Here is a 23,850-nt window from a genome sequence, read left to right as displayed (position 1 = left end):
TAACAATGAATGGTGTAAAATGCAGAAGAAAACACTAGATTTTCCCTTAATGTGGTGCTACTGCAAGCTAATGACAGTGGATTTTGAAACAAGAATGGATTTGTCTTTGATTCAAACCAAGAGCTATCAGAGTTTTGCTAAGGAGCATACCACTTCAAGGAAAGAGGGGATGGAAAATATGGATTGGTTTTTAACTGAGGTAAATTTGAGACAAAATCCACTTAAATCAATAAATTTATTAGAAATATAATTATTTTGGGATTATAAAATTGCATTGCCCATTTACTACTTTTAAAGGAAGTTTTAAAAATTCTACAAAGTGGGTGACAATATCCAACTTATTGTGTTAAAGGTGTTAAAGGTGTTGAAACCATAAGTACTAAACCAGATCAGGGAAACAGCAACATTAGTTTAACCCAGGGGTGTCAAATTCATGACCTACAGGCCAGATGCGTCACGCACTGGCCATGCCCACCCCTGGTTTAACAAAGGGGAAAAAAGTCGCGATACAACGTGATGTCGCAAATTTGACACCCGCGGTTTAATCAAATCAATGCCTGAGTAAATAGAGATGTGTTAAACTGACCTCTAAACTTATAAGCCTTACAACTCCAACTGTCTTGAAATAGGAAAGAAATTCTGCAACTTTGGTAGTTGTATTAGCAAAGTCCTTTTTTGGAATGACACACGACAGATGCTTAGAAGGGCACCTCTACTAGATCTTATTCGATGACAGGCACTGAGAGAGCAGAGCCTTAGTCTGTTACTGATATCTTGAAAATCAAATTAATTTCAAAATAAATAACATATTACTTTGTACTCTTTCAAAAATATTATCTTCCATGTTTTTGACTTGCAGTAATGTATCCTGCATACGCAAAATGGATTCAGTCCCACAGAGATCTTCCAATCAAGCTTAATCAGTGGTGCAATGTTGTAGTAAGTAGAGATTTTTACAGAGTATGTTTTATTATTTGCTAGTTAAGCAGTAATTGTTGCTCCTCTCATTACGGTGTGGGAAAATCTTGCTTCTACAGCTGCACTGGAGCAGTACAGTCAAACTATCTAGCTTGACCTTCCCCAAGACATGCACTTGCTACCATTACCAGCTCATCTACCCCTAGCCCAAAGAGCCTGAATGAGTCCTTCCAGAACTTTATTGGAACCCAACCAGCCTAGCCTTGCTGGATCTAGGCTGGTAAACATGGCTTCCTTGAGCAGTCCCGCATAAAACTGGCCTAATTGATCCAGACCCATTCTACCTCCTTATATGCCAATGTTAGCTATATATGGCAGATGTGTCCAAAGCTGGTCTGTTTGGTTACACCCTTTTGTCTTAAGGGACACAGCGTCTTCTATAGATAGCTTATTTGGCCATAACTGGGCCCTTTCGCTGACATGGCTGTGTTTATAGTCAGTCAAATTGAGTATCTTGTTCCTCAAACCCTTAGAAATGGTTAACTGGGGGAAAGTTGCAGGTATATAAGAGAAGAGAATTAGAAAAGATAGGAGGCAGAGGAAATAATGTTCCAAAAATATAATGGATTATATTATTCACGAATAGAATAGAATAGAATTTTTTATTGGCCAAATGTGATTGGACACACAAGGAATTTGTCTTGGTGCATATGCTCTCAGTGTACATAAAAGAAAAAGATACCTTCATCAAGGTACAACATTTATAACACTTAATGATAGTCATAGAGTATAAATTTAACACTTAATGATACAACACTTAATGATAGTCATAGGCTACAAATAAGCAATCAGGAAACAATATCAGTATAAATCATAAGGATACAAGCAACAAAGTTACAGTCATAAGTTGAAGGAGATGGGTGATGGGAATGATGAGAAGATTAATAGTAGTGCAGATTTAGACAATAGTTTGACAGTGTTGAGGGAATTATTTGTTTAGCAGAGTGATGGCATTTGGGAAAAAACTGTTCTTGTGTCTAGTTGAACAGCAGATATATACTGCATAAGCTGCAAAAATTGTAACTTCTGTCATTAAATACCTGGCCATTGGTGTTAATGCAATTTTAATGAAGAAAAAACTTAAATATAGAAGTCAGTGTTTAAGCACCCATAGAGGAAACATCTTGGATAAAAGAGTTTCATAAAGCTGGACTCATATCTCAATAATTTCTAAACAGGCACTCCTTCATGACGCCAACATTAAACCCTTAAAGCTTTTGTCTTGCAACAGAGGGCAGGAGCTGTTCCTCAAGTGGGCAACAAGAGTGTAGAAATTTGCCTATCAGTTTGAGCCCTTTAGATTTAACTCAAACATCTACAGGAACCCATGGCAGGCTTCATATATTCCTGGTGGGAATCCCCAAATCCACTATAGCACGGGTGTCAAACTCACCCCGTCACATTGCTGTCATGTGACGTATCACAATGCTTTTTCCCTTCAAGGAACTGGGGTGGGCGTGGCCTGCATGGGACACATCCAGCCCACAGCTCGCCAGTATGACACCCCTGCACTATAGTTTCAAATTTTTCTTGAAAGGCATCCCTATACAGGTCATCATCGACTTACGACCATAGTTAAGCCCAAACTTTCTGTTGCTAAGCCAGGCAGTTGTTAAGTTAATTTTGCCCTCTTTTGTGATCTTTTTTTGCCCCAGCTGTTAAGCAAATCACTTCAATTGTTAAGTAAATCATGCAGTCATTAAACAAATTGGGCTTCCCCCATTGACTTTTCATGTCAGAAGCTGGCTGGGAAAATTGCAAATGGTGATCACATGAGCCCGGGACATCTGTCATCAATACATGCCAGTTACAAAGCACACAGATTTTGATCACATGTCCACAGGGATGCTGTAATAGAATTTTTTTTTTTTTTTTATTGGCCAAGTGTGATTGGACACACAAGGAATTTGTCTTGGTGCATATGCTCTCAGTGTATATAAAAGAAAAGATACGTTCATCAAGGTACAACATTTATAACACAATTGATGGTCAATATATCAATATAAATCATAAGGATTGCCAGCAACAAGTTATAGTCATACAGTCATAAATGGAAAGAGATTGGTGATGGGAACTCTGAGAAGATTAATAGTAGTGCAGATTCAGTAAATAGTTTGACAGTGTTGATGGAATTATTTGTTTAGCAGAGTGATGGCCTTCGGGAAAAAACTGTTCTTGTGTCTAGTTGTTCTGGTGTGCAGTGCTCTATTTATTTATTTTATTTAAATTTTTATACCGCCCTTCTCCCGAAGGACTCAGGGCGGTGTACAGCCAAAGATAAAAACAGCAAGTATACAAAGTTAAAATATCAATTTAAAATACCTATTCCACAATGGCCGAATTAAAACCGTCAAATTGACCTAACCTAAAATACCCCATATAAAATTACAAAGAATTAAAACTTTAAAATTTAGAATTTAAGAAATCAGTCCAATCCCGCTTGAATAAATAAATGAGTTTTTAATTCCCGGCGAAAGGCCCGAAGGTCAGATATTTGGCCCAAACTGGGGGGAAGGTCGTTCCAGAGCGTAGGTGCTCCAACAGAAGGCCCTCCCCTGGGGCCGCCAGCCGGCATTGCTTGGCGGACGGCACCTGAGGAGACCTCTCTGTGAGGCGTGCGGGTCGATGGGAGGCATAAGGTAACAGCAGGCGGTCCCGTAAGTACCGGGCCCTAAGCCATGGGCGCTTTAAAGTGGTAACCAAAACCTTGAAGCGCACCGAAAGACCACAGGTAGCCAGTGCAAACTGCGCAGGAGGCGGTGTTACCGGGAGCAACGAGAGCTCCTCGATCACCAGCGCAGCTGCATTTGGACTAACTGGAGTCTCCGAGTGCACTTCAGGGGTAGCCCCATGTAGAGAGCATTGCAATAATCCAGGCGGAAGTGGCGAGCATGAGTGACCGTGCATAAGGCATCCCGGTCCAGAAAGGCGCAACTGGCGGACCAGGCGAACCTGGTAAAAGCTCTCCTGGAGCGGCCGCCAAATGATCTTCAAATGACAGCCGTCCATCCAGGAGAACACCCAAGTTGCGTACCCTCTCTGTTGGGGCCAGTGACTCGCCCCAACAGACAGCTGCGGTTGCAGCTGACTGTACCGGGTGCCGGCATCCACAGCCACTCCGTCTTGGATGGATTGAGTCTGAGTCTGTTTCTCCCCATCCAGACCCGTCGGCCTCCAGGCAACGAGACAGCAGTTCAACAGCTTCGTTGGGGTGGCCGGGGTGGAAAAGTACAGCTGAGTGTCATCAGCGTACAGCTGATAACTCACCCGAAGCCACTGATGACCTCGCTGGCTTCATGTAGATGTTGAACAGGAGGCGAGAGAATCGACCCTGAGGCACCCACAAGTAGGCGCCGCGGTCGATCTCTGCCCCCTGTCAACACCGTCTGCGTCGGTCAGAGAGATAGGAGGAGAACCACCGATAAGCGGTGCCTCCCACTCCCAATCTCCAGCCGGCGCAGCAGGATACCATGGTCGATGGTATCAAAAGCCGATGAAAGATCCAACAGGACCAGGGCAGAGGAACAACCCCTATCCCTGGCCCTCCAGAGGTCATCCACCAGCGACCAAAGCTGTCTCCGTGCTGTACCGGACCGGAAGCGGACTGGAGCAGGTCCAGATAGACGGCTTCATCCAGGTACTGGGAAGCTGCCATGCCACCACACTCTCTACAACCTTCGCCACAAAGCGAAGGTTGGAGACTGACGATAGTTACCCAAAATAGCTGGGTCCAGGGAAGGCTTCTTGAGGAGGGGTCTCACCACCGCCTCTTTCAAGGCAGCGGGGAAAACCCCTTCCAACAAAGAAGCATTTATAATTCCCCGGAGCCAGCCTCGTGTCACCTCCTGAGTGGCCAGCACCAGCCAGGAGGGACACGGGTCCAGTAAACATGTAGTGGCATGTAACCTCCCCAGCAGCCTGTCCACGTCCTCGGGAGCCACAGAATCAAACTCATCCCAAACAACATCAACAAGACGTGTCTCAGTCATCCCATCCGGATCATCACAATCTTGGTCCAAACTATCCCGAAGCTGAGCGATTTTATCGTATAGATAACCACTAAACTCCTCAGCACGTCCTGCAAGGGGTCATCCCGTCCCCCCTGGTGTAAAAGGGAACGGGTCACCCGAAACAGGGCAGCCGGGCGGTTATCTGCCGGCGCAATGAGGGTGGAAACAGGAACGCCGCCCCTCATTGCCACTAGGTAGGCCTTGAAAAGACCTAACTAGTGTCCGATCAGCCTCGGAACGGCTGGACCTCCAGGTACTCTCTAGGCGTCTTCTCCGGCGTTTCATCTCTCTCAGCTCCTCAGAGAACCAAGGAGCCAATTGAGATCTATGCCGGGTCAGAGGCCGCAAAGGCACGACACGGTCCAAAGCCCCAGCCGCGGCCCGTTCCCAGGCCGCAACTAGTTCTTCAGTCGTGCCGTGGGCAAGATCATCAGGAAACGGCCCAAGCTCCGTCAGGAACCTCTCGGGGTCCATCAGGCGCCTGGGACGGAACCAACGCATTGGTTCCATCTCCCTGCGGTGGTGAGCGGCGGTCTGAAAGTCTAGGCGGAGGAGAAAATCGTAGGCTCTGCGCATGCGCAAGATGGCTGCCTAACCGGGAGATCGGGAGGACGACGATCCGGTGAAGTGGGGGATGGCGACGCTCAGGCGGCCTGACGCCCCGGCTGGGTCTTTTATCATCTGAGCAGCCGGGAGGGGGGTCTTGGGCCCCCCTGGGACCCCCGGCTGCCGAGACCGAAGCCGGGGAAGAGCGAGCTGCGAACGGCGGCCATTTTACTACTCGGCCGGGCGGGAGCCGAAGAAGGAAACAGCTGGGCATGGAGGAAGGACGCCGGTACCTAGGTGGCCTGCGGCGGTTCGCCCCAATCCGGTATGTCATCTTTCGGGCAGCCGGGGGAGAGGTCTGGGAGCCTCTCTGGACCCCCGACTGCCGGGAACGAGGCCGAGGGATGGGCGGGCTGCGGATGGCAGCCACTGGGCTACGGACGAGGCTGCGGCTTGGATTTGGCTGTTGGAAGCCGCAGCTGGGTTTTTCCCCCCGTTTCGTTGCTTTCTTGGCATCTGGCGTCTTCGGATGGTTTCTGGGCTCTCCAGCTCTTCTTGACTTCCCCTGACCCCCTCTGGACTTGGTGGAGGGGCCTAGGGTGAAGGGCTGTGAAAGATCCCTCTTGTGGCCCCCACCGGAGGTGTCCTGGCCTAGCTTGGCCTGGTCAGGCCTAGCGGGGCCTGCCTCTTCTCGGACTAGGAGTTGCATTACCATCTGCAACATGGGTCAGCTGCATTTGTCATCTTGCACTTTATATGGCCGGCTGGAGTTAGGGGTTATGGCCATTTTTGGGACTGTCCGGGAAGGTGACTGGAGACCGAATGGTGTATTGGGGCCCTACTCTGCAACATCTTTTGAGGAAACATCTACTTTGAAATCTCGGTGACGCCACGAACGGGGGAGATGAATACCACCTCTATTAGGATGGATTTTAGGACTGAGCTTTCCGCAGAGTCACAATAACTTTTTACTATCAGATTGCATCTGCGACTTATACCAGCTTGTACCAGCTTTAAGCCAGCCACCATCTGAAGACATTTTGGAAGATGGGTATCCACTTGGACTTGGCATTACATCCTGCCACCCCAGACTTTACCTTGCTACCTCACGTCGTCTTCTCTCTCCTGTTTATGCTTTTAACCTATTTATGCGATATTCTGCCTTAGAACTCTTGCGCCTGCGAGGTGCCCCCGCCTCGCAGGAATGGCCCGCCGCATTATCAAGGGCCGGCCTCAATGACGGGTCCTGGGACCCACAGAGGTGGCATGCGAAAAAAAAGAGCCTTTGGGGGTTTTTAGATAGGGCTTTTTTAAGGGGTGGGAGGGTTAGGGCGGGCGTTGGGGGTAGCCCGTCGGGAGGGGAGCCAGTCCTTGCGCGTGCTCGTGACGGTTCTTTAATAGGTTCGGAGGTTAGGGGGGGAGATTGCGTTCCTGTTGGTGAGGGTGGCCCGATTTTCACGGTAAGTGGGAGGGGCAGATATGGCGGAAGGGGATCATATCGTTCTGGGGGCGCGCCCGATGTTTACTGTGATCGCGCCCGATCCTCCTTTTCCCGTTCCCGGATGGTCAAGACCCCAGAGCCTGGGCCTGCGGCTGATGTTATGCAACGCACGGTCCGTGGTTAATAAGGCCCCTAATATATGACTTTATCCAGGGGGGCGCTGCGGACCTTATAGGCGTTACGGAAACCTGGCTGGGCACGGAAGGGGGTGTGCCCCTTGTGGAGATGTGCCCGCCGGGTTTCCGTGCATTCCATCAGCCGAGGGCTCAGGGTAGGGGTGGCGGGGTGGCGGTTGTGATTAGAGAGAGTCTAGAGCCGAGGAGGCCACTGTACCTCAGATTGCGGGTGCGAATCCCTCTTTGTGAGATGGGGTCATAGGTGCCAGATGGGTTTGCTGATCACGTACCTGGCTCCTTGCTGCGTGACAGCTGCCCTGCCCGAGCTCCTGGAGGTGCTGGCCGGGGTGGCAGTTGAGACCCCCAGACTTTTAGTCATGGGGGACTTTAACTTGCCATCGTCCGGCTCGTCATCGACGGCAGCTCGGGAGTTCATGGCTTCCATGACGGCCTTGGACCTGACCCAAGTAGTTGATGGCCCTACTCACATTGGGGGTGGCACTCTGGACCTGATTTTTGTCTCTGGTCAGTGGTCGAGATCTGGACTTAAAGGAAATAGTCACTGAACCTTTGTCATGGTCAGATCACTCTCTCCTTCGTCTGGACTTTCTGACCGCCATTCACCACCGCGGGGAGACGGAGCCGATCGTTGGTTCCGTCCCAGGCGCCTGATGGACCCGGAGGGGTTCCGGACGGAGCTTGGGCCATTTCCTGAGGTCTGGCTCACGGCTCGGCTGAGGAACTTGTTGCGGCCTGGGAGCGGGCGGCGGGGCCTTAGACCGTGTCGTGCCTTTGCGACCTCTGACCCGGCGCAGGTCCCAACCGGCTCCTTGGTTCTCCGAGGAGCTGAGAGGATGAGCGCCGGAGAAGGCGCCTAGAGAGTTCCTGGAGGTCCAGCCGTTCAGAAGCTGATCGGACACTAGTGAAGTCCTATACTAGGGCTTACCTAGTGGCATTGAGGAAGCGGCGTAGCTCGCCTCCTCCCTCATTGCATCGGCAGATAACCGCCCAGCCGCCCTGTTTGGGTGACCCGCTCCCTCCTACACCAGGGGGCGGGATGACCCGATGCAGGGGCGTGCTGAGGAGTTTAACGGTTATCTATACGATAAAATCGTTCAACCGGGATGGTTTGGACCAAGATTGCGGTGATCTGGTGAGACGGCTGAGGGTGGTCTTGGTGACATTTTATGGGATGAGTTTGACCCTGTCGCTCCCGAGGACATGGACAGGTTGTTAGGGAGGCTGAATGCCACCACGTGTTTACTGGACCCGTGCCCCTCCTGGTTGGTGCTGGCCACGCAGGAGGTGACACGAGGCTGGCTCAGGCGTTCTGGCGCTTCCTTGGTGGAGGTGTCTTTCCCGCCGCCTTGAAAGAGGCGGTGGTGAGGCCCCTCCTCAAGAAGCCTTCCCTGGACCCGGCTGTTTTAGGTAATTATCGTCCGGTCTCCAACCTTCGCTTCGCGGCGAAGGTTGTAGAGAGTATGGTGGCATATCAGTTTCCCTTGCACCTGGATGAAACTGTCTATCTAGACCCGTTCCAGTCCGGTTTCCGGGCCGGTTACAGCACGGAGACGGCGTTGGTGGCGGTGGTGGATGATCTGTGGAGGGCCAGGGATAGGGGTTGTTCCTCTGCCCTGGTCCTATTAGGCCTCGCAGCGGCTTTCGATACCAGCGACCATGGTATCCTGCTGCGCCGGGTGGGGGGGTTGGGAGTGGGAGGCACCGTTTACGGTGGTTCTCCTCCTATCTCTCCGACCGTCGCAGTCGGTGTTGACAGGGGCAGAGGTCGGCCCGGGCGCCTCACTTGTGGGGTGCCGCGGGGATCGATCTCTCGCCTTCTGTTCAACATCTACATGAAGCCGCTGGGTGAGATCATCAGTGGGTTCGGTGTGAGGTACCAGCTGTATGCGGATGACACCCAGCTGTACTTTTCACACGGACCACCCCAACGGCTATCAGTGCTGTCCCGGTGTCTGGAGGCCGTCTGGTCTGGATGGGGAGAAACAGGCTCAAGCTCAATCCCTCCAAGACAGAGTGGCTGTGGATGCGGCATCCCGGTACAGTCAGCTAAATCCGGCTGACCATCGGTGGCGAGTCATTGGCCCCGATGGAGGGTGCGCAACTTAGGCGTCCTCCTGGATGAGCGGCTGTCTCTAGAAGATCATTTGACGGCCGTCTCCAGGAGGCGTTCTACCAGGTTCGCCTGGTGCGCCAGTTGCGCCTTTCTGGACGGGAGGCCCTATGCACGGTCACTCACGCTCTCGTGACGTCTCGCCTGGATTACTGCGCTCTCTACATGGGGCTTCCTTGAAGGGCATCCGGAGGCTACAGTTAGTCAGAATGCGGCTGCGGGTGATAGATGGAGCCCTCGTGGCTCCCGCATAACACCATCCTGCGCAGGCTGCACTGGCTACCTGTGGCCTTCCGGGTGCGCTTCAAGGTTTTGGTGACCACCTTTAAAGCGCTCCATGGCATAGGGCCGGGTTATCTACGGGACCGCCTACTGCGACCAGATACCTCTCACCGACCCGTGCGCTCTCACAGGGAGGGACTCCTCAGGGTGCCGTCAGCTAGGCAGTGTCGTCTGGCGGCGCCCAGGGGAAGGGCCTTCTCTGTGGGGGCTCCCACCCTCTGGAACGAACTCCCCCCAGGACTCCGTCAACTTCCAGATCTTCGAACCTTCCGTCGCGAGCTCAAGACTCATTTATTCATCTGTGCAGGACTGGCTTAGATTTTTAAATTTAGAGGGGTTTTAAATTGATTTTAATATTTATATTTCTATTTTTAACAATTGGTATTATTAATTATTGGCATTAGAATAAGTCTTTTAATGATTATTTTAATTTGTATATTGATGTTTTTTATATGCCTGTAAACCGCCCTGAGTCCTTTGGGAGATAGGGCGGTATATAAGTTTAAATAATAAATAAAATAAAATAAAATAAAATGATCTGTCCATGACACCGGTGTCGTCACTAAATCCCCTAATACCAGATCATTAAACCACTGTCCAGAGATATAAATCAAGTCCAGTGTGGACCCCCCCGTGTGTGTAGGCCCATCAGTTACTTGGATCAGGTCCAAGGCCGTCATGGAAGCCTGGAACTCCTGAACCACCGTCGATGACAAGCCGGCCGATGGCAGATTGAAGTCCCCCATAACCAAAAGTCTGGGGATCTCAATCGCCACCCCGGCAAGCACCTCAAGAAGCTCAGGCAGGGCTGTAGTCACGTAGCAAGGAGCCAGGTACGCGATCAACAGACCCATCTGATTCTTATGGCCCCACTTCACAAGAAGGGATTCACAACCGGCTATCTGAGGCACAGTGGACTCTCTCGGCTCAAGACTCTCTCTCATCACAACCGCCACCCCGCCACCCCTACCCTGGGCCCTCGGCTGATGGAATGCTCGGAAACCTGGCGGGCACAGTTCAACCAGGGGCACACCCCCTTCTGCGCCCAACCAGGTCTCTGTAATGCCCATGAAGTCCGCGGACTCCCCCCGAATATGATCACAAATCAGGGGGGCCTTGTTAACCACGGACCGGGCATTGGACAACATCAGCCGCAGGCCCGGGCCCTGAGGATCCTGACCTTCCGGGAAGGTAAGAACTGAGGACGGAGCACGTTATCGCTTTTAAACAGCGAGTCCGTGCTCCCGAAAAATGATCTGTCCATGACACCGGTGTCGTCACTAAATCCCCTAATACCAGATCATTAAACCACTGTCCAGAGATATAAATCAAGTCCAGTGTGGACCCCCCCGTGTGTGTAGGTCCATCAGTTACTTGGATCAGGTCCAAGGCCGTCATGGAAGCCTGGAACTCCTGAACCACCGTCGATGACAAGCCGGCCGATGGCAGATTGAAGTCCCCCATGACCAAAAGTCTGGGGATCTCAATCGCCACCCCGGCAAGCACCTCAAGCAGCTCAGGCAGGGCTGTAGTCACGTAGCAAGGAGCCAGGTACACGATCAACAGACCCATCTGATTCTTATGGCCCCACTTCACAAGAAGGGATTCACAACCGGCTATCTGAGGCACAGTGGACTCTCTCGGCTCAAGACTCTCTCTCATCACAACCGCCACCCCGCCACCCCTACCCTGGGCCCTCGGCTGATGGAATGCTCGGAAACCTGGTGGGCACAGTTCAACCAGGGGCACACCCCCTTCTGCGCCCAGCCAGGTCTCCGTAATGCCCATGAGGTCCGCGGACTCCCCCCGAATATGATCACAAATCAGGGGGGCCTTGTTAACCACGGACCGGGCATTGCACAACATCAGCCGCAGGCCCGGGCCCTGAGGATCCTGACCTTCCGGGGAACGGGTAAGAACTGAGGGACCGGAGCATGTTTTCGCTTTTAAACAGCGAGTCCGTGCTCCCGAAAAGTGATACGGTCCCTTGCTTCCGCCATATCTGCCTCCCACTTATCGTACAGATGGAACCAACATCTCGCCTGGCTGCAAAGGCACGACACGGTCCAAAGCCCCAGCCGCGGCCCGCCAATGTCCTGGGTGGCCGCCAATGTCCTGGGTGGCCGCCAATGTCCTGGGTGGCCGCCAATGTCCTGGGTGGCCGCCAATGTCCTGGGTGGCCGCCAATGTCCTGGGTGGCCGCCAATGTCCTGGGTGGCCGCCAATGTCCTGGGTGGCCGCCAATGTCCTGGGTGGCCGCCAATGTCCTGGGTGGCCGCCAATGTCCTGGGTGGCCGCCAATGTCCTGGGTGGCCGCCAATGTCCTGGGTGGCCGCCAATGTCCTGGGTGGCCGCCAATGTCCTGGGTGGCCGCCAATGTCCTGGGTGGCCGCCAATGTCCTGGGTGGCCGCCAATGTCCTGGGTGGCCGCCAATGTCCTGGGTGGCCGCCAATGTCCTGGGTGGCCGCCAATGTCCTGGGTGGCCGCCAATGTCCTGGGTGGCCGCCAATGTCCTGGGTGGCCGCCAATGTCCTGGGTGGCCGCCAATGTCCTGGGTGGCCGCCAATGTCCTGGGTGGCCGCCAATGTCCTGGGTGGCCGCCAATGTCCTGGGTGGCCGCCAATGTCCTGGGTGGCCGCCAATGTCCTGGGTGGCCGCCAATGTCCTGGGTGGCCGCCAATGTCCTGGGTGGCCGCCAATGTCCTGGGTGGCCGCCAATGTCCTGGGTGGCCGCCAATGTCCTGGGTGGCCGCCAATGTCCTGGGTGGCCGCCAATGTCCTGGGTGGCCGCCAATGTCCTGGGTGGCCGCCAATGTCCTGGGTGGCCGCCAATGTCCTGGGTGGCCGCCAATGTCCTGGGTGGCCGCCAATGTCCTGGGTGGCCGCCAATGTCCTGGGTGGCCGCCAATGTCCTGGGTGGCCGCCAATGTCCTGGGTGGCCGCCAATGTCCTGGGTGGCCGCCAATGTCCTGGGTGGCCGCCAATGTCCTGGGTGGCCGCCAATGTCCTGGGTGGCCGCCAATGTCCTGGGTGGCCGCCAATGTCCTGGGTGGCCGCCAATGTCCTGGGTGGCCGCCAATGTCCTGGGTGGCCGCCAATGTCCTGGGTGGCCGCCAATGTCCTGGGTGGCCGCCAATGTCCTGGGTGGCCGCCAATGTCCTGGGTGGCCGCCAATGTCCTGGGTGGCCGCCAATGTCCTGGGTGGCCGCCAATGTCCTGGGTGGCCGCCAATGTCCTGGGTGGCCGCCAATGTCCTGGGTGGCCGCCAATGTCCTGGGTGGCCGCCAATGTCCTGGGTGGCCGCCAATGTCCTGGGTGGCCGCCAATGTCCTGGGTGGCCGCCAATGTCCTGGGTGGCCGCCAATGTCCTGGGTGGCCGCCAATGTCCTGGGTGGCCGCCAATGTCCTGGGTGGCCGCCAATGTCCTGGGTGGCCGCCAATGTCCTGGGTGGCCGCCAATGTCCTGGGTGGCCGCCAATGTCCTGGGTGGCCGCCAATGTCCTGGGTGGCCGCCAATGTCCTGGGTGGCCGCCAATGTCCTGGGTGGCCGCCAATGTCCTGGGTGGCCGCCAATGTCCTGGGTGGCCGCCAATGTCCTGGGTGGCCGCCAATGTCCTGGGTGGCCGCCAATGTCCTGGGTGGCCGCCAATGTCCTGGGTGGCCGCCAATGTCCTGGGTGGCCGCCAATGTCCTGGGTGGCCGCCAATGTCCTGGGTGGCCGCCAATGTCCTGGGTGGCCGCCAATGTCCTGGGTGGCCGCCAATGTCCTGGGTGGCCGCCAATGTCCTGGGTGGCCGCCAATGTCCTGGGTGGCCGCCAATGTCCTGGGTGGCCGCCAATGTCCTGGGTGGCCGCCAATGTCCTGGGTGGCCGCCAATGTCCTGGGTGGCCGCCAATGTCCTGGGTGGCCGCCAATGTCCTGGGTGGCCGCCAATGTCCTGGGTGGCCGCCAATGTCCTGGGTGGCCGCCAATGTCCTGGGTGGCCGCCAATGTCCTGGGTGGCCGCCAATGTCCTGGGTGGCCGCCAATGTCCTGGGTGGCCGCCAATGTCCTGGGTGGCCGCCAATGTCCTGGGTGGCCGCCAATGTCCTGGGTGGCCGCCAATGTCCTGGGTGGCCGCCAATGTCCTGGGTGGCCGCCAATGTCCTGGGTGGCCGCCAATGTCCTGGGTGGCCGCCAATGTCCTGGGTGGCCGCCAATGTCCTGGGTGGCCGCCAATGTCCTGGGTGGCCGCCAATGTCCTGGGTGGCCGCCAATGTCCTGGGTGGCCGCCAATGTCCTGGGTGGCCGCCAATGTCCTGGGTGGCCGCCAATGTCCTGGGTGGCCGCCAATGTCCTGGGTGGCCGCCAATGTCCTGGGTGGCCGCCAATGTCCTGGGTGGCCGCCAATGTCCTGGGTGGCCGCCAATGTCCTGGGTGGCCGCCAATGTCCTGGGTGGCCGCCAATGTCCTGGGTGGCCGCCAATGTCCTGGGTGGCCGCCAATGTCCTGGGTGGCCGCCAATGTCCTGGGTGGCCGCCAATGTCCTGGGTGGCCGCCAATGTCCTCCCTCCTTCGGACCGGATAAAACGCCATGGACAACTCCCGGGACTGGACTTACCCTCCCCGACGGGTTCCCCCCCCGTCGCTTCCCTCCCCCCCTTTAAAAAACCCTTATTAAAAAACCTATCTACAAAACCCCAAAGATTCTTCTTCCTCGCATGCCACCTCTCCGGGTCCCAAGACCCCTCGTTAAGGCAGGCCCTCGATAACACAGAGGGCCATTCCTGCGAGGCGGGGGAACCTCGCAGTCGGAGAAGGTCAGCCGACGAATATTTCATGCAAGAAAATAAATAAATAACAGTGGGAAAAGGTGATTCCCTAGCCGTTTGATGGTATCGCGGCCTACGGACAAGTCAGGACATTCGCAGTACCAAGGCCATAGGCCGGTGGGGGCAATAGTCAAGATGGAATTCGGCTGATGGATTCTGCCATTTAATGCCGCCCCTAATGGGTGCAGCAAAAATTTTTGCCCACCGATGTCGCCCATGATCCGGTCCGGGCCGTCCAAAATTGATGCCATAAATATTGGAAGCAGGAAAAAAAGTTTCAGCCGCAGATGTTAAATGATGGTATACATAAAAGTCAGCTAAAAGTCAAAAATTCCACCTGCATGAGCTATCCGTGTCCAACACCGCTAGTATCAGTACCGCTGGTACAGATATGGGAGATAGTCTAGCCACCAGCTACTGATGACAAATGCGGCCATAACCGCCGACAGATGGAAGGAGACGTAGGTGACCATACCGTTGAACAGTGCCGCTAGAAGACAGAGCGGCAAACTTCCAGCCGCTGATGACAAGTGCGGCCGGCCGCAGTAAACCACGATCCAATCCGTCCATTTTTAACGAGCGCCGCTCCGCGCCCCTCCAAAATGGCCGGTGCCATCCACCATCTGCCAATTGCCGCCGATGGTATCAGTGCCGCCAGGGGTATCTAAGCGGCTGATGTCAATGCCGCTATGCAATAACCGTCGCTGGCCAGCGTCGCCCGCCTGTGTCCGGAGCTGCCGCCCATGTCCTAAGCGGCTACCAGGCCGCCGGGCCGCAAAAAACGCAATCCGGTCTTTCCAGCGGGCGCCGCACTCAGCGCCCACCAAAATGACCGCTGGCAGCCGTCCACCGCTCGAAAACGTCGCCCGCCAATGTCCTGGGTGGCCGCCAATGTCCTGAGCGGCTGCCAGGCCGCTGGGCCGCAAAAATGGAAACCGGCCTTTCCAGCGGGCCTTTCCAGCGGGCGCCGCACTCCACGCCCACCAAAATGGCCGCCGGCAGCCGTCCGCCGCTCGACACCGCTCGCCCATATCACCAGCCTCGTTCCCGGCAGCCGAGGGTCTAGAACGACCCTAAAAGATCTCCTTCGGCTGCCGGGGAGATGTTCTGCAAAGCGGTGAGCACAGATGGCTCAAAAACCGCATCCAGGCATCGCGGCCGGGAAAAAACGCCGCCCCACCGCCTGCATGACTGCTAGGACGCCGCCATTCCCGCGCATGCGTAAAGAAGAAATATATATATATATTTCTATAGCATCGTTTTGAGGGTAGGAGTTGAAACAGTTTATGTCCAGGATGCGAGGAGTCTGTAAATATTTTCACGGCCCTCTTCTTGATTCGTGCAGTATACAGGTCCTCAATGGAAGGCAGGTTGGTAGCAATTATTTTTTCTGCAGTTCTAATTATCCTCTGAAGTCTGTGTTTTTCTTGTTGAGTTGCAGAACCGAACCAGACAGTTATAGAGGTGCAAATGACAGACTCAATAATTCCTCTGTAGAACTGAATCAGCAGCTCCTTGGGCAGTTTGAGCTTACTGAGTTGGCGCAGAAAGAACATTCTTTGCTGTCCTTTTTTAATGATGGTCATAAATGTGAAAAATAGTCATAAGTCACTTCTCAGTGCTGTTGTATTGAGTTTCTAAACTTTGAGTTGAACGGTCACTAAATGAATCGTTGTAAATTGAGGACTATTTGTATAGCCTATTAGTCTGACAGGAGGGAACCAATACATGGCTGAAAGTAATGATAAATGAATGTAATATATTGTTCCAGTGATACAGATCATTCCCTTTTAAATAGGTTTTTTCACAGTATGTGAGTGAAACTTTAGATCCCTAAATTTCTTAAATCATAACTTATCATCAGAGACAATAGTTCTGAGTCATGCCTAAAAGGTGTCTTTAAAAGTGAATCTATTGATGAAGATTATGATTTGAACAAAGACTTGTTTTTATTTTTATTCAATTGCTTGAAGCGCTGGGAGTTCAAGCATCCACAACCACTTTTGCGTACTCGTGAATTCCTGTGGCAAGAAGGACACACGGCATTCTCTACTTACGAAGAAGCAGCTGAAGAGGTACCACATGCAATATAATTTTTTAAAAGCATTGCTTAACCTTTCAAGGTCCCAAAGGTGCTTTTTCAAGAGGCAACTGGACTTTCTTGTTTTTCTTTGAAGATGTTTTGCTTCTCATCCATTCTTCAGCTTTGATGAATCTTCTTGGATGAGATGCGAAACTTCTTCAAATAAAAAAGCCAGTTGCCTGCACACCTGGCTGCTACAACAATCTCCATAGGTATTTAACCTTTCAAGGCTTTCAAAGGATAAATCAGAAATATTTGCCTAAATATTACAGCTGCAACAGACTAATCATCATCATCATCATCATCATCATCATCCTAAAAAAACCCAGCTATCTCCTCCAGGAAGTTTCTCTGACAAGTGCATTTGCAAAAACAGCACAGTTCACAAAAATGCCATCATTACATACGGTACTTAAAGTTTGATGCAATTCTGCAAGCTGCAGCATTTGCATTATGATATCACATTTTTTATTTTTGGCCCATGTGCTGGTAACCATGCTTCCTGGGAGAGAACAAAGATTTGATAAATTAATGAATTGTTTTTATGCTTTTGGGAGTACATGCAATGCAGTAGTGAATCTAGCTGTATTTTCCTGTTGTATGCTGTGAGGTTTATAATTATATATTTGATTGCTATAATTTGCTACTTGCTCTTCTTGGTGCTTATAAAATCAATATATTAAAAAAAATTTTTATTACAGATATAAATCAAGTCCAGTGTGGACCCCCCTTGGATCAGGTCCAAGGCCGTCATGGAAGCCTGGAACTCCTGAACCACCGTCGATGACAAGCCGGCCGATGGCAGATTGAAGTCCCCATGACCAAAAGTCTGGGGATCTCAATGGGCTGTAGTCACGTAGCAAGGAGCCAGGTGCGATCAACAGACCCATCTGATTCTTATGGCCCCACTTCACAAGAAGGATTCACAACCGGCTATCTGAGGCACAGTGGACTCTCTCGGCTCAAGACTCTCTCTCATCACAACCGCCACCCCGCCACCCCTACCCTGGGCCCTCGGCTGATGGAATGCTCGGAAACCTGGTGGGCACAGTTCAACCAGGGGCACACCCCCTTCTGCGCCCAACCAGGTCTCCGTAATGCCCATGAAGTCCGCGGACTCCCCCCGAATATGATCACAAATCAGGGGGGCCTTGTTAACCACGGACCGGGCATTGCACAACATCAGCCGCAGGCCCGGGCCCTGAGGATCCTGACCTTCCGGGGAACGGGTAAGAACTGAGGGACCGGAGCACGTTATCGCTTTTAAACAGCGAGTCCGTGCTCCCGAAAAGTGATACGGTCCCTTTCTTCCGCCATATCTGCCCCTCCCACTTATCGTACAGATGGAACCAACATCTACGCCTGGAACGAATCCCTCACTCCCCTCCTTCGGACCGGATAAAACGCCATGGACAACTCCCGGGACTGGACTTACCCTCCCCGACGGGTTTCCCCCCCCACCCGTCGCTTCCCTCCCCCCCTTTAAAAAACCCTTATTAAAAAACCTATCTACAAAACCCCAAAGATTCTTCTTCCTCGCATGCCACCTCTCCGGGTCCCAAGACCCCTCGTTAAGGCAGGCCCTCGATAACACAGAGGGCCATTCCTGCGAGGCGGGGGAACCTCGCAGTCGGAGAAGGTCAGCCGACGAATATTTCATGCAAGAAAATAAATAAATAACAGTGGGAAAAGGTGATTCCCTAGCCGTTTGATGGTATCGCGGCCTACGGACAAGTCAGGACATTCGCAGTACCAAGGCCATAGGCCGGTGGGGGCAATAGTCAAGATGGAATTCGGCTGATGGATTCTGCCATTTAATGCCGCCCCTAATGGGTGCAGCAAAAGTTTTTGTCCACCGATGTCGCCCATGATCCGGTCCGGGCTGTCCAAAATTGATGCCATAAATATTGGAAGCAGGAAAAAAAAGTTTCAGCCGCAGATGTTAAATGATGGTATACATAAAAGTCAGCTAGAAGTCAAAAATTCCACCTGCATGAGCTATCCGTGTCCAACACCGCTAGTATCAGTACCGCTGGTACAGATATGGGAGATAGTCTAGCCACCAGCTACTGATGACAAATGCGGCCATAACCGCCGACAGATGGAAGGAGACGTAGGTGACCATACCGCTGAACAGTGCCGCTAGAAGACAGAGCGGCAAACTTCCAGCCGCTGATGACAAGTGCGGCCGGCCGCAGTAAACCACGATCCAATCCGTCCATTTTTAACGAGCGCCGCTCTGCGCCCCTCCAAAATGGCCGGTGCCATCCACCATCTGCCAATTGCCGCCGATGGTATCAGTGCCGCCAGGGGTATCTAAGTGGCTGATGTCAATGCCGCTATGCGATAACTGTCGCTGGCCAGCGTCGCCCGCCTGTGTCCGGAGCTGCCGCCCATGTCCTAAGCGGCTACCAGGCCGCCGGGCCGCAAAAAACGCAATCCGGTCTTTCCAGCGGGCGCCGCACTCAGCGCCCACCAAAATGACCGCTGGCAGCCGTCCACTGCTCGAAAACGTCGCCCGTCAATGTCCTGGGTGGCCGCCAATGTCCTGAGGGGCCGCCGGGCCGCAAAAATGCAAACCGGCCTTTCCAGCGGGCCTTTCCAGCGGGCGCTGCACTGCACGCCCACCAAAATGGCCGCCGGCAGCCGTCCGCCGCTCGACACCGCTCGCCCATATCACCAGCCTCGTTCCCGGCAGCCGAGGGTCTAGAACGACCCTAAAAGATCTCCTTCGGCTGCCGGGGAGATGTTCTGCAAAGCGGTGAGCACAGTTGGCTCAAAAACCGCATCCAGGCATCGCGGCCGGGGAAAAACGCCGCCCCACCGCCTGCATGACTGCTAGGACGCCGCCATTCCCGCGCATGCGTAAAGAAGAAATATATATATATATTTCTATAGCATCGTTTTGAGGGTAGGAGTTGAAACAGTTTATGTCCAGGATGCGAGGAGTCTGTAAATATTTTCACAGCCCTCTTCTTGATTCGTGCAGTATACAGGTCCTCAATGGAAGGCAGGTTGGTAGCAATTATTTTTTCTGCAGTTCTAATTATCCTCTGAAGTCTGTGTTTTTCTTGTTGAGTTGCAGAACCGAACCAGACAGTTATAGAGGTGCAAATGACAGACTCAATAATTCCTCTGAAGAACTGAATCAGCAGCTCCTTGGGCAGTTTGAGCTTACTGAGTTGGCGCAGAAAGAACATTCTTTGCTGTCCTTTTTTAATGATGGTCATAAATGTGAAAAATAGTCATAAGTCACTTCTCAGTGCTGTTGTATTGAGTTACTAAACTTTGAGTTGAACGGTCACTAAATGAATCGTTGTAAATTGAGGACTATTTGTATAGCCTATTAGTCTGACAGGAGGGAACCAATACATGGCTGAAAGTAATGATAAATGAATGTAATATATTGTTCCAGTGATACAGATCATTCTCTTTTAAATAGGTTTTTTCACAGTATGTGAGTGAAACTTTAGATCCCTAAATTTCTTAAATCGTAACTTATCATCAGAGACAATAGTTCTGAGTCATGCCTAAAAGGTGTCTTTAAAAGTGAATCTATTGATGAAGATTATGATTTGAACAAAGACTTGTTTTTATTTTTATTCAATTGCTTGAAGCGCTGGGAGTTCAAGCATCCACAACCACTTTTGCGTACTCGTGAATTCCTGTGGCAAGAAGGACACACGGCATTCTCTACTTACGAAGAAGCAGCTGAAGAGGTACCACATGCAATATAATTTTTTAAAAGCATTGCTTAACCTTTCAAGGTCCCAAAGGTGCTTTTTCAAGAGGCAACTGGACTTTCTTGTTTTTCTTTGAAGATGTTTTGCTTCTCATCCATTCTTCAGCTTTGATGAATCTTCTTGGATGAGATGCGAAACTTCTTCAAATAAAAACCAGAAAGCCCAGTTGCCTGTTGAAAAAACACCTTTGGGACAACAATCTCCATAGGTATTTAACCTTTCAAGGCTTTCAAAGGATAAATCAGAAATATTTGCCTAAATATTACAGCTGCAACAGACTAATCATCATCATCATCATCATCATCATCCTAAAAAAACCCAGCTATCTCCTCCAGGAAGTTTCTCTGACAAGTGCATTTGCAAAAACAAAAATCCCATCATTACATACGGTACTTAAAGTTTGATGCAATTCTGCAAGCTGCAGCATTTGCATTATGATATCACATTTTTTATTTTTGGCCCATGTGCTGGTAACCATGCTTCCTGGGAGAGAACAAAGATTTGATAAATTAATGAATTGTTTTTATGCTTTTGGGAGTACATGCAATGCAGTAGTGAATCTAGCTGTATTTTCCTGTTGTATGCTGTGAGGTTTATAATTATATATTTGATTGCTATAATTTGCTACTTGCTCTTCTTGGTGCTTATAAAATCAATATATTAAAAAAAATTTTTATTACAGATATAAATCTTGTAGGAGGAGTAAAAATGCAAAGTTAAACAAAAATCACATTTAGTTTAGGCACTGAGCTATGGAGTTGAAGAATAACTGAACATTTATTTTCAAAAATCTGCATTATTCATTGCAACTCTGTAGTTATTACTACAATTTAAACCTGCAATTAATGGCAGAATCTTAATCAGAACAACTAGGCTTGTATCTGATTGAGAATTCTTATAGGACACTATCAAATTTTAAAATCCTTTCAGTATATATACTTAGAAAATTAAATGGCTTCTAACTTTTTTGCTTGCTAGGTATTGCAGATTCTTGATCTATACGCTCGCATATATGAAGAACTTCTTGCAATTCCTGTTGTGAAAGGAAGAAAGACAGAAAAAGAAAAGTTTGCAGGTGGCGACTACACCACAACAATTGAGGCATTTATATCTGCAAGTGGGCGAGCTATCCAGGTACAGTACCAAATTCATTGTTTACCATAGTTTCATGCATAGAAGTTTACTGAATGCTTTTTTATTTTCTTGTATTTTAGGGAGCAACATCTCATCACTTGGGACAGAATTTTTCAAAGATGTTTGAGATTGTCTTTGAAGATCCCAGAATACCGGGAGAAAAACAATTTGCTTATCAAAATTCTTGGGGTATTACAACCCGTACCATTGGTGTTATGACCATGATTCATGGAGATAACATGGGTTTGGTGCTGCCACCTAGAGTAGCATGTTTTCAGGTGAGTTAAAAAAAACACCTCTTTGATACATATCTAGACCTAGACTTTCGAACCGCTGCTCACCACCGCAGGGAGACGGAGCCGATGCGTTGGTTCCATCCCAGGCGCCTGATGGACCCGGAGAGGTTCCTGACGGAGCTTGGGCCGTTTCCTGAGGATCTTACCCACGGCACGACTGAAGAACTAGTTGCGGCTTGGGAACGGGCCGCGGCTGGGGCTTTGGACCGTGTCGCGCCTTTGCGGCCTCTGACCCGGCGCAGATCTCAATTGGCTCCCTGGTTCTCCGGGGAGCTGAGAGAGATGGGGGGTTACATGCCTCATGTTTATTGGACCCATGTCCTTCCTGGCCTATATCTGCATCAGTGACTGACACGAGGCTGGCAGGATTTTGTCAAATGCCTTGATTAAGGGGCCTCTTGCCGCTTGAAAGGGAGGCGGTTGCTAAATGGAGACCTCCTGAAGAAGCCACGATCCCTGGACCCAGCTATTTTGGTAATTATGCCCATTCCAACCCGCTGCTAGCCAGAGGTTCTGAGTTGCTGTATGGCAGCTTCACCTGTAAAGATGAAGGTTCATCTAGACCTGCTCCAGTCCGGCTTCCGCCCGATAAGAACGGAGACAGCTGTTCGCTATGGATGATTCTCTGGGCCAGAAGCCCCTGCCCTGGTCCTATTAGATCTTTCAGCGTGCTTTTTGATACCATCGACCATGGTATCTCTGCTGCGTTGAGGATTGGGAGTGGAGGCACCAATGATCGGTGGTTCTCCTCCAAATCTCTGACCGGTCAGACGGTGTTGACAGGGGGGCAGAGGGTCTGCCGCAGTGCCTCACTTGTGGGGTACAGGGCTCATCTCTCGCCTCCCTGTTCAACATCTACATGAAGCTGGGTGAGGTCATCAGTGGCTCTGAGTTATCACCTGCACGCTGATGACACTCAGCTTGCTACTTTTCCAGGACCATCAAATCGAAGTGCTGTCCCGGTGCCTGGAAGCCAGACGGGTCTGGATGGGGAGAAACAGACTCAAGCTCAATCCTCCAAGACGGAGTGGCTGTGATGCCGGCACTGTACAGTCAGCTGCACCGCAGCTGACTGTTGGGGGCGCAGTTATTGGCCCCAAAGGAGGTGGTTCGCAACTTGGCGCCTCCTGATGGTCGGCTGTCCTTTGATGAACATCTGGCGGCCGTCACCAGGAGGGCCTTTTACCAAGTTCGCTTGGTTCGCCAGTTGCGTCCCTTCCTTGACCGGGATGCCTTATGCACGGTCACCACGCCTGGTTACGCCTCGCTGGATTATTGCAATGTTTCTACATGGGGCTGCCCTTGAGGTGCACCCGAGGCTGCAGTTAGTCCAGAATGCAGCTGCGCGAGGTAACGGGAGCCGCTGTGGGCTCCCATGTAACACCACTGCTCCGTAGTCTGCACTGGCTTCCTGTGGTCTTCGGTGCGCTCAAGACTGGTTACCACCTTTAAAGCGCCCATGGCTTAGGACCCGGTACTTACGAGACCGCCTGCTGTACCTTATGCCTCCCATCGACCAGACGCTCACAGAGAGGGCTTCTCAGGGTGCCGTCCGCCAAACAATGTCGGCTGGCGGCCCCAGGAGTAGGGCCTTCTGTGGGAGCACCAACACTCTGGAACGAACTCCCCTGGCTTACGCCAAGTGCCTGATCTTCGGACCTTCGTCGTGAGCTTAAAACATATTTATTCATTCAAGCAGGACTGGCATAAATAGTGTTTTTTAAATTGGGGTTTTAATAATATTTTAAATTTTAAATGTTTTAATAATCGCACATAGTAATAGTTCTTTTTAAATTCTTTTAATTGTATATATTCCGTGTTTTATTTTGGCTGTACACCGCCCTGAGTCCTTCGGGAGAAGGGCGGTATAGAAATTTAATAAAATAAAAAATAAAATAAATATCTTTGATGTCTTTTTCTTTTTTTCCTTGCCATTTTGTAGAAAGGGGGATGTACACAAACTAGGTTTAAGCTACAGTTGACTAGTTCTGAAGTCCTAATTACTTCAGCTGTAGTTACTCGTCCTGTAAATTTTAGAGAATCCTAAACATCTGTAATTGAGTCCCACTTACATTTTTAAATTTAGCTACGGAAAATTGTGTTCAAAGAGGGCTACAGGGCAACGTTCTATCTGGTACCACAAGGGGGCAAAGAAGGCCATGTACCATGTGTGGTGCCATTGTCTCTGTATTGCTGTGGCAGGAGGGAAAAGTGCAG

At 51.6% G+C, this 23,850-nt stretch overlaps 1 protein-coding gene across 5 annotated transcripts in view; it reads left to right on the top strand.

The window, feature by feature from the left end:
- The window catches only part of EPRS1 (glutamyl-prolyl-tRNA synthetase 1), a 70,266-nt gene that overhangs the window by 38,758 nt on the left and 7,658 nt on the right, over positions 1 to 23,850 (top strand). For 3 of the 5 annotated variants that reach the window (XM_058165434.1, XM_058165433.1, XM_058165435.1), the window contains 3 exons: positions 860 to 939; positions 21,182 to 21,337; positions 21,418 to 21,615. In XM_058165434.1, the coding sequence (XP_058021417.1) occupies positions 860 to 939; positions 21,182 to 21,337; positions 21,418 to 21,615 (434 nt within the window). Of the gene's footprint in view, positions 1 to 859; positions 940 to 16,350; positions 16,501 to 21,181; positions 21,338 to 21,417; positions 21,616 to 23,850 lie in introns of those variants that run through there. The other 2 variants (XM_058165438.1, XM_058165437.1) reach the window with 2 other exon arrangements.

The sequence above is a fragment of the Ahaetulla prasina genome, chromosome 1 (assembly GCF_028640845.1).
Source record: "Ahaetulla prasina isolate Xishuangbanna chromosome 1, ASM2864084v1, whole genome shotgun sequence".
Taxonomy (NCBI): domain Eukaryota; kingdom Metazoa; phylum Chordata; class Lepidosauria; order Squamata; family Colubridae; genus Ahaetulla; species Ahaetulla prasina.
Note: the sequence above shows the minus strand (reverse complement) of the source record. Positions and strands in the feature narration are given on the sequence as shown.